The sequence below is a fragment of the Oryzias melastigma genome, linkage group LG12 (assembly GCF_002922805.2).
Source record: "Oryzias melastigma strain HK-1 linkage group LG12, ASM292280v2, whole genome shotgun sequence".
In the NCBI taxonomy this organism is placed as follows: domain Eukaryota; kingdom Metazoa; phylum Chordata; class Actinopteri; order Beloniformes; family Adrianichthyidae; genus Oryzias; species Oryzias melastigma.
The window spans coordinates 10,304,565-10,315,105 of NC_050523.1; the positions used below are offsets into that span (position 1 = coordinate 10,304,565).

General features: G+C 38.0%; 1 protein-coding gene across 1 annotated transcript; it reads right to left on the reverse strand.

Annotated features, from left to right (window-relative positions):
* Positions 1 to 4,125: 4,125 nt before the first annotated feature.
* Positions 4,126 to 6,894, reverse strand: gsdf (gonadal somatic cell derived factor). The gene is made up of 5 exons (XM_024299857.1): positions 6,593 to 6,894; positions 5,976 to 6,136; positions 5,786 to 5,878; positions 5,582 to 5,712; positions 4,126 to 4,971 (listed from the first exon to the last, which is right to left on the reverse strand). Exons 1-5 carry the CDS (start codon positions 6,877 to 6,879, stop codon positions 4,822 to 4,824), a joined length of 822 nt encoding a protein of 273 aa, XP_024155625.1. The 5' UTR covers positions 6,880 to 6,894; the 3' UTR covers positions 4,126 to 4,821.
* Positions 6,895 to 10,541: the final 3,647 nt, after the last annotated feature.

The following is a 10,541-nucleotide window of genomic DNA, read 5'->3' on the forward strand; positions in this document are numbered from 1 at the left end:
ATGTGATTGTGTGTGGTTCTCAATGTGTGTGGCCCTGCAGTGAACAACCTGTCCATTGGTGGATCCTGCCTCTGCACTTAGATATCTGGAAAAGGCAGCACTTTTACTAGGATACAGTAAAACTTGCAACACTGGAATGAAAATCTATACAAACTATGCAACAACTCTGCCATCAAGTGGGAGTTTGCATAAAAGCTAAAGGTTCCTTAAGTTGTTGATGAGTTATAGCATTTTCACTGAAATAAGTTGGACTGGCTCTCTGGCAGAAGACCCAAAAAAGTATTTTTTTAACTAAGGGTTACTAAATTAGTAATAATAACCTTATTTAGGTTAGTTAACTTTACTCAAATATTTCAAATAATAAGCAAAACTTGGTGAAAAAAGAAAAAAAAGAAACAAAATCTGATCTTTTCTGATTGCATTCTATGAGTTTAAAGCAAAAATGTTCTCATCCTGCACAAAAATTGTTTGTAGCTGTACAATAAAATATGTACGTTTGTATTTTCTTTTTTTCTACTAGATTATAAACCAATGCATTCATGTTTGCGTTTAGATTAACAGAAATAATAGGAAAATAATGATGGCTCACCAAAGTAGACCAAGAGAAAATGTTCCTGGGTGGCACAGGAAGTCTTATTTTGAAAGGAAGTAATTTTTCTGTCAAAAGTAAAAAAACATTTACATTTTCACAAAATGCTAGTTTTTCTTTATGTTTTTGTTTTTATTTATGTAAAAAAGACATGCAATTCATGTTTATAATTAAAAAAAAAGGTAAAAAAATGCAAAGCGGTGTACAATTTTTCTGACAGGTTAAAAAAGACTTTAAAAAAGACTTGTAGTCAGAACCAAACAGGGTTAAGCTGCTTTCAGTTACTACAATACTGCAGTGAAGTCAACTTTCAGTTGATCTTAGATCTCATCCAGCTGCAACAACATTTATGTCCTTCCTTTTTTTTTGTTTTTAATAAATACGGTTTCTAAAAAAAAAACAACAGTTTTTATTTGGTTTCCTGCATGCTGCCAAAGCCTTTGTATCAGACACATGTAAAAATGACAGTAAGCAAACATGTTACATATTTTTCAAAAGGTCTTTTATTTCACTGAGAACTTTTCCATCAATCCTTTTGCTTTGAAAGACAGATCATTGAGCTTTGGATATACAGGTTCAGTGGTCTGCATATAGACATCAGCAGTAATTTGCCATATATGAAGAAATGAACATTTTGACATAAATCTAAAGTGTCGATAAACATTTATTGTTTTTCTAAATTGTCAACTTAAATCAATAAACATTAACATAAAAAAATAAGTCAAGTATTTAGTTTGGAGGTCAATGAAAAATTAAGATAAACCTTGAGCAAACCACAGCAGAAAGTGAAAAATGTTTATTTTGTGAAAAAGGCAGATTAGTCATCAAAAAACTACTTTAAAAAAATATGTATTTATGCTGTAAACATTTAAAGCACAATACATATGTTAAATTTACAAATGCAGTGGAGCAACTTCAGTCAAATTCACATGATTTTTATCATCATGAGTTTATCCATCCAACCTATCCACAAGTACAATGATCATTATTAACTTTTGTGCAAAGAAACATTCTGCAAATTTACAAAGCCCGATGAAAACATTTAAAGGAACCAAAGACAGACATGGGGGCAGTTTTTGTTTATTTCTTTACAACATTTAACTTCCTACCACTCTTAAATAAGTCATACACATATCTCTTGCCGTATTTACACTTGATCATTTTTAAAATTGATTGAAATCTTATCCATATAATCTACGTTGCATATCAGTGCTTTTGTGGATATATACTGTAGAATTGACACTTTAAAACAATTCTTTATGGCGTTATTCACACAAAACACATAGAAGGATGAGATTAGGATTAAAACTTGAGATACTCTGGACATACATCTTGACAGTCTGATATTAAAAGGAGAACTTAGCTGAAGTAAGAATGCATTTAAACCTTTTTTTCAGCAAAATGATGCATAATTTCTTGCTATTATGATGATTTAATTGAACCACATTTTTGGTTTAACATTTTCAAATGAGGTGCATTTTATATACTCACACAGAAATAAATGAATAAAAGAAAAAAAATGTTTGAGTTACTTGTATTTTCTGCAAATTTCTAATTAGATGCATATATTAGACTTTGACAAATGTTATGTGGGCTTCAAAAAAAAAAAAGAAATCGGAGTACCTTTATCTTAAAGCTTTATCCAGCACCTTGTTGGTTTGACTGATTTGGGTTTCTCTGCCAGAAGGTGACCAAGTAAGGAGGGCATCTTAGTAATCTGTCCCCTAGGTCATCTTCCCGGGTCATAATTTGCACGCAGAAGGATGTGTCCGTATTTGCCGTGCTGAAGTACTCCGTGACCTCGTACCGAAAGCCGCAGCTGTCTGCAATTGTGGTCGGGCTGCTGTGTATGTGAAGCGTGCCACTTCTTGGGGAGGAGGTTCTGACTTGCAGCTGCTCGTGTCCCGTCGTAGACACATCCACAGGCAGCACCACAAAGGCACTCACAAAGCTCTCTCCAACGGTGCACTTTAACTCGGCAGACCAGCAGTATTCCCCAATTTCCCCTGTGAACAGAGACAGATCTGTAATGAGACCCAAACACAGCTCCCTAATAAATTATCATTAAATGAGTCCTTTAATTCCATAGTTTTATGGGAAGTAATAAACTCAACCAATGAATATTTGTTTAAAAAGTGAAATATTTGATTAATTTAACACAACTGCACAACTAAAACTTGATGCACTTGTGGAATAAAATGTGTCTAAAATTGAATTAAAACATAAACTGATCATATTAAATAAAACTTACCTTCAGTTGAATCTGTAATCCGTATATTATGATCATCCTGAAGTTGTAATTTGTTGATGTAGGTCATTGAACTGCACTCGATTAAACATTCAGTTGGCAGTTTCATGGTGCTTGGCTTCGGCTTTATCTCCGGTACTTCCTTCTCTGTACACTCAATTGCTCCTGCAGCTATCATAAGTCGGAACAATAAGCCCCAACAGAGACACGCGTTGATGTACGCTTGCATTCTGTCCAGCACTGATTCAAATCAGAAAAAAAGCTTCCTTGGTCCCAGGTTAGAGAATGAGAACGGTGAGAGAAAGCATTGAGGACTATTCAGAAGTCTGCATCCCGTTTGCTCTGCCCCTCACCACCAACTGGCCCTCAGGAGTGCAGTGTCAACATTTTTTCATCTCCAATTTCCCTCCCTCCTGGCTAAACATCACGAGTTGCTGCCTGTCTGGCAGGAACAACTCCCAAGCCAAAGGAAATTTTTTATTAGACAAAATCCTTTTTCAAAGCTGCACATGAATGCAAAAAAATCCACAGAAATCATTGTTTTTAATCACCTTTATTCAAATAATTGAAAGCAAAGACAACAGAAATTGTACCAATTACAAATAATTCATTTTGCAAAGCCTATGGTCTAAAACAAAGCACTGACATGATCTATATTTATATAAAAGTTGTGGATTAAACAAAATACACTACAACATTTTTAAATGTGAGGTAACTTTTAAAGCAAAATGTTATTAAAAAAAAAGAGAAGTTAATATTTTACAAGTGAGAACTGAAGGAATCATTACAAAAAAAAGTTTTTTATATATATCAAGTGTTTTTTTACATGAAAATTAAAAGAATTAAGTTGTTAAAATCCAGCAAAACGTATATAAAAAAAAACAAAGAAAGTCAAAGTTTTTAAGTCATTATCATTGAACAAACACTCACATGGGTTGCCCTTCCTCTGCATCTTTTTGGCCTGTTTGGTTCTGGAGGTGAGGCCCGGCTAATGATGCAACAAGGGGAGCCACCGCACATATGTTAATGTCATCCAGGAGAAACGGATACACGGTTACACATGCAGTTTGTTTATCGTACGTTTTAATCTGAAAGTTGTTTCAAAGGCTTTAGGCTCTGACCTAAAGAAAAATATTTAAAGAACTTAAACTGTCAATGCTTTGGGGGCTTTTAAATAGTTTAAATATGGCTGGAAAGACTGCAAAACATTTGCCAAAAGCTTTCAAATACAATTAAATAAAACATTTCCAGATTTTTCCTCAAAAGCCTCAAGTGTGGCTTTTTTTTATTCCTTTCAATGTTTTATTTGTTTTCTTAAATTGGAGACTCGTGGGGGAATTCTTAAAAACACTGTGTTTGATTTAATACTTTAATTCATGTGATGGCAATTCTGTGTATAATCTGTAACCTCATTTGACCAAGTTTTGACCCAGTTTTTCCTTTTTTCAATGTCCAAAAGAGGACATAACAGTCTGACAAATCAGAGAAAGACTGCTGGCCTGTGAGAGCGTTTGGCACAGGGCAGATTACACATTTTTGGAGGGAACACTCAGTAACAGTTAGACGCTATAAATAGTAATCTGTACTCTTGAGATTTATTTAAGGACAGACATGAAACATCTTTTACGGAACTGTCATCTGCTTTTCTTTAAGTGATTTGAAACACCTATTCAAGGACACCGGGTTTGTTTATTGACGATATCTCAAGTAGCTGAGAACATACGGGTCTGTTTTAAATGGGGGCATTGAGGTTTTATGACTGGCAGGCTCAACGGATTGGGCGCTGCCACGGCGGTGCAGCAGGAATGCAAAGCTGAGACTTTGCTTTGGTTCCCACAATCAGGTTTAAACAAAAAGACTAACAGTCTAAGACAAGAGAAACAATCAGCTCCACAGGTGTTTGTGAGGGAAGATAGGCTTGCATACAGTGACACTTTGGACACGCCAGGTGGCTCAGCTTCACACAATTTTGACAAACCCCTGCCTACTTTTTGCTGGGCTGCTGGGCGCTGCCCGGTCCACAGCCGCAGCCGCGAGCCAGCTGCACCGAGGAGATGACGATGGTGCTGGTCTCATCCATGAAGACGATGGGTACCATCTCCAGGGAGGTGGGCTTGCAGCAGCTCATCTGGTCCTGAAGGAGAGGAACGTGGGCTCAATGGATGTTGTTTTCACCAAAAAGTACTTTGGAAGACTAAACAAGGACCTGGAACCAAGCTAAGCGCTTTCACTTGTGAGAAAACATTTGCACCAATTGGAATTTGGATAAACCAATAGATTGATGGATATTAGAGACACGTTGTAAATACAGATTCATTTTTTTAAACCAAAAAATGAAATAGATTTGGCAATTATTTTGCAGTAAAGAAATAAAAAAAAACTGAAACAAAACAACTAAAATGTACAAATAAAATTAAAATATATATACATATTTAAAGTTTTTTTTATCATCTCCTCCCTGTCCCTGCAGGCGTTCTGCTCGGTCCGCTCTCTGGAATGCCTTAGTTGTTAAAGTGAATCTATTTTGGCAGGGAAATGAAAAAAAAAAATAGTACATTTCTGAACACACCAAGACAAACAGAGCTGTGTTCTCTTGGTGGCTCTCAGGCCAACGGGTGCAAAAACAAATGAGAGCACGGAAGCATGAATAAAAGAGATTATTGGCAATTTCCCTCCTTTTGCTTTTTTCTTTTTTGTGAGTAAGTAATATTCATATTTCTCTGGAGTTCAGTTTTTGAGGTTACCTTTGAGTCTCTGTTCTGGACTCCATCATGGGCTGCTGGACACTGCACAGTTTTATCCGAGGAATCGCAGCGAGCACACCGGACAACGGTCAGGCTCAGAGGATGGATCACCCAATTGTCCCAGCCCAGATCTGGAAAATAAATGAATGACTTATCACACTGTAAAGCTTTTGTGCTTAAATATGAGGCCACTGTGTTGCAAACCTTTCATGAAGACTTCAGTGGCCATGGAGCAGCACTCCAAACTGGTGTCGTTTTCACTGTCAGGTGACACAGAGGAGCTGGAGAGCACAGGAGCTGCAGGGACATTAGAAACTTAGAATCCAATTGACCATCAATGAGATTTAATTTCAGACTATTTCTGTTGTTTACTGGAATCATAAATTTCACATGCCTGCACCGTCCTGGGCACTTTGAGAGATGGCGGCGTTGAAGGTTCTCTGCCACTGCTCTCGAACAGCGTCCAGCTCGCCGGCTGGCAGGCGGGGCTCCGTCTGCAGGCTCAGAGCTTCAAGGAGACTCTTCCTGAAGGACTGCAATGACTCATCCTGACACCTGAATACAAAATATTTTTTTTACACTTAACCACAACATTAAAGGCAGTAAAAACGATTTCAATGCCATATAATTGAATATATTCACATATATTTTTGGTTTATTTGTTCCATCTATGCAACCAGAATTTTTTTGATTAGAATTTTTAACATCCTGTCACCCTGAATGACATTTGAAGTTACTTCACAGACTCTTGGCCAAGACATGAGTGGTGTCTTGTGTGACAGAGTGATACATTCCACTGATGACTGATCAGAACACTCTGTTACGTCTCTGCTTGCACGTCGTTCCTTGACAGAAAAAAACTCAGCAAAGCTACACTGTAGTAGATCTCTCATCACAATTCTACTTGTTTTAGCTTTTTTACTATGACCAGCATTTGCAAAGATGGCTGGAAAAAGGATCACTGCAGTTTGCAAACACAACACAAAACAAGTGGGATCTTTTAAGACTAACCTGCGGTGGGAAACAGCAGAGGCAGGAGAGGCTGGCGACTCTTCCCTTAATGGATGCAAGACAAATGCAATCACCACTGAAGAGCCATGGAGCATCAACAAGACAATGAGTGCCAAAGACATGGTGGACGACACAGTAGGATCAATCTGCAGAAGGTATAAGTCGGGCTGTCCGTCAAGAAAGGCTGTCCGGTACGTTTGGAGGAGAGAGGAGTGGCGAGACTGATGCTGCGCTTGGTACTGCAAGCCCGGCCTGGGAACCTGAGTTTTTATCTTGTTGTACCTCATTGTGGCCTTGAGATACTTAACATTGTTGTATTTTAGCCTGTTCTGTGTGAAAGAATACAAGGAGAATGATCCAGCAGAGGAAGACAGAGAGACAGATTCAAGAGAAATATTCAGACAGGGAGGCAGTTCAAAGTTGAAGCATGTTTCACAACATATATGAATCCAACAACAAATGCAAAAAACGTGTCACTTTTTACAGTGTTGAGCAGGATTTCAAGATGTTTTAACAGGATGAAGAATGCAGATTTAAATTTTAAGACTTAAATCAGTTTTTTTGAGATGATTCAAAAAGTATATCAAATAAATGGGTTTTAATGCACTGCAAATTTCATAATCTTGCAAAGTACAATTGTCTAATTTCTAGTTTAATAAATTTACTACACTTGATGAGGCCCAATGAAACAACAGGTAATGTTCACTAAAGTAGAATAATCATCATTCTTACATGTAGTACATTAATATGTGGGTCATTCCAGACATGGAGCACATTTCCCATCATATTTCAAATACTTCCACATATAAAATGCTAAAACATGCAGTTTCTAACCGTCCTGAGACCAGATCTACAAAAACTAAGACAAAAAAAAATAATAATAAAAAAAATACTAAATCAGTCTGGAGTACCCCTAATATGTCATTGACCCTTGTCCCACCCTCCCATTTTTTACTTTATTTTTTATTTTTTTGTGTTTCCCAGTGATCATTACTTACATACATGAAACAACAAAAGAAAAGAAAATAAATAAACATAATACACAGTAACAGAGTTATTTTTTTCAATTCAGTCACATTTTTTTTGTTAATTTTTCACTTAATAATTTAGATATTGAAATCCTCTGTTAATTTAAGGAGGTTTCCACATATTAGCACAATTTTCCCCCCTTTTTTGGGAAACATATCCTTTTAATTTTTGTTGCAATGTAATTTTTTTCCACTTATTTATCTTTTCTAATTTATCTAAGTAAGTTTGTCTTCTTGGTCATCAGCAACAGCTAAACAACTAGCTTCTACCTCTGATAAAGAGCTAATATTAGTTCCGATTTGCAACCCTCTCACTTGCAAAAATTGGTTAAGGGGTTGCACCAAGTTTTGTAAACAACAAATAATGTAATAAAAATGCAGAATTGGTCTTTAAGCTGAGATAATCAAGCCTTTGGCCATGTATTTCCTATTATTTATGAATATGCAGCCGAAAATCCGAAAAGCTAAGAATTTTCAAGCTCAAATGTCCTCCAAGTCTGGAAGGATCCGAGTAGCAACAATTATTACTATTATCATTATTTTTTCAATGCAGCCAACATCCTAACAAGATTGATTTTAAATCATTATTCAAAAATCTCCATGACATTCTAACATCTAAAAAATGCATCAGATTTTCGTGACAATATCAGATTGATTGCAAACATATTTAACATAGTTTATTAAGATGACATTTAAGCTTCAATTCTCTTTTTAAAACTGGGTTTTGTGTATGAGAGGTGCCATTTTGCTGGATGCAGAAAACATTTTATTGTATCTTGTGGTGATCATTCCTTTGTTTTTGTCTTTTTTTCCTTGCTTTTTGTTACAGATATTGGTCAACACTCCATTCTAATTTTAACCTAAGTTTGGTTTCTTCTTATCTTTAGCTAAAGTTACAAAAGCTGTGTTCCATAAATACAGTGGCCAAGAAATGCAATCACAACAAAAAAAGGGAACTGTAAGCAAAAAAGTACCTGCAAATTTTCCTTCAATGGCTACCATACATCGATCCTTTACTGTGCTATTGGCGATCTGAAAAATAAAAAGATCCCTAAGTGAACTAAAAAATGCACCGTTTACCAGACCAGCCAAAATGTGAAATGTGTTTCTTCATAAGGATGATCATCTGCTTAGGCAAAGCCTCCCACAGTTTGGCATTTTTGAAAACAGAATGTCACCTCTGATAAACTTTATAAAATATTTTTCTGTGATTGTTGTTTTTCAAGGACAGGATCCAGAGGATAAAAATGTAACAAAAAGTAGGAAGTATTCCTGCAGGTGATGTTACTGTCAGAAAGCCAAAAAGGGAAAAAAACAAAACAAAACAAAGGTTGTCTGTGTTCAAATACACACGGAGCAGTTTTATGTTCTCCCATCAGATGCTCAGGCCTAGACAAAGTCCCAGGAAAACTTTCTCATGAAACCTGAAATAGGATATGTTATCTTCAGCAATAAATATTAAATCATCATTCCTCCTTTCTGCCAGGGAATGTTTGGTACAAGCAGATACAAGACTTCCAATGCTTTTTTTTAACCAACCTGAGATGACATGGTGATCTTGAGGGGAGGCTCATGCCCCATTCATGCACACTCGTGCAGATTCACCAAAAATGTGCTCTCCTTCAAGCTGTGATTTCTGCAAGAGTTAACATAATCTATGTTTTTATGGTTAATAATAGTGTTTTAGTTTTTGTATCTTTGCTCACACAGATGAAAAACAATTGAGCAACTCTTACTGTCATGACCGTTCCTTTTTCCACTCCGATGCACCGTTTCTTTGAGGCATGGTATCCTTTGTACGGTTCATTAACATTTTGGACATTTTTAAATTTCATTCTATTTAGTTATTTGGTGTGCTGTACATATATCCAACAATAAAAAAATCATTATTTTGTGCTTAACTAAAACTGTTCAAAAATTAAAACTAGAACTCAGAAATGCCGGGCACCTTCGTGGGGAGTGCTCGGTCATCGCTGTCAGCCAACCAAAGATGTCCTCTCAGTGCTCTACCCGCCAATTTTAACTTAACTGGCTTTTATTACACACATCCCTTACCCCACAACAATATACACTCAAACACATACATCATACAAGGAAGGTGGAGCCACTGGTCTTGTGTTCCCTATCCCATGTGTTTCCTATCCTTTGCCTAGTGGGGGGAAGCAGGCTCTCACTGGCGTTGGCTGTGTCCCTTGAGAGCTGGCTTCCTAGGTCTTCATACAGGGAGAGGGATCCCAGTGTCCTCTGGCAGGACAATGAGCCAGGGATTCCATCACACCTGAGCCTGGGGGCAGTAGCTACTTTGGTAGTGTTTCTAGTCCCTGCCTCTGAGCCCTGGTTTGTTGTTGAGATTAGGGTATGGGGTTTGTGCTGGGTCCCCTGGCATGGCAGGAGAGCTCTGGCTGCACTGTAGCTTGTGCTCTCCGTGTCCCTGTACTTCCTTTCTATCTGTGCTAGGTTCCCTTGTGGTAGCTTTCCAGTGGGTAGGGCCTTGTGCTGGTCCCCTTGGCAAGGCCGGAGAGCTTTTCTCTGGCTGGGCTGTAAATTGTACTCTCCATGTCCTTGTGCCTTCCTTCTGTCTCGCTCTGGGGACCCATGTGGTGGCTTTCCAGTGGGTAGGGCCTTGTGCTGGACCCTTTGGTACGGCAGGAGAGCTATTCTCTGAGTGGGAAGGAGCTTATCCCCTCCATATCCCTGTGCTTCCCTGCTTTCTGACACTGGGGGCCCCTGTTGTGGCTTTCCAGTGGGTAGGGCCTTGTGCTGGGTCCCCTGGTACGGCAGGAAAGCTATTCTCTGGCTAGGCTGGAGCTTATGCTCTCTGTACCCCTGTGCCTCTTTGCTCTCAGGTGCTGAAGGCTTTCCAGTGGGTGGAGCCTTTTGCTGGGCCCCCTGGCATGACAGGAGAGCTGTTCTTTGGATGG

What these genes read in the sequence shown, in the direction of transcription:
- gsdf (XM_024299857.1), bottom strand. Translation starts at nt 6,879, where the DNA reads ATGAGGTACAACAAGATAAAAACTCAGGTTCCCAGGCCGGGCTTGCAG. An exon ending in AAGTGCCCAGGACGGTGCAG is followed by an intron (nt 5,879 to 5,975) that starts GCATGTGAAATT and finishes ATGTCCCTGCAG; the next exon opens with CTCCTGTGCTCTCCAGCTCC. An exon ending in CACTGAAGTCTTCATGAAAG is followed by an intron (nt 5,713 to 5,785) that starts GTTTGCAACACA and finishes TTTATTTTCCAG; the next exon opens with ATCTGGGCTGGGACAATTGG.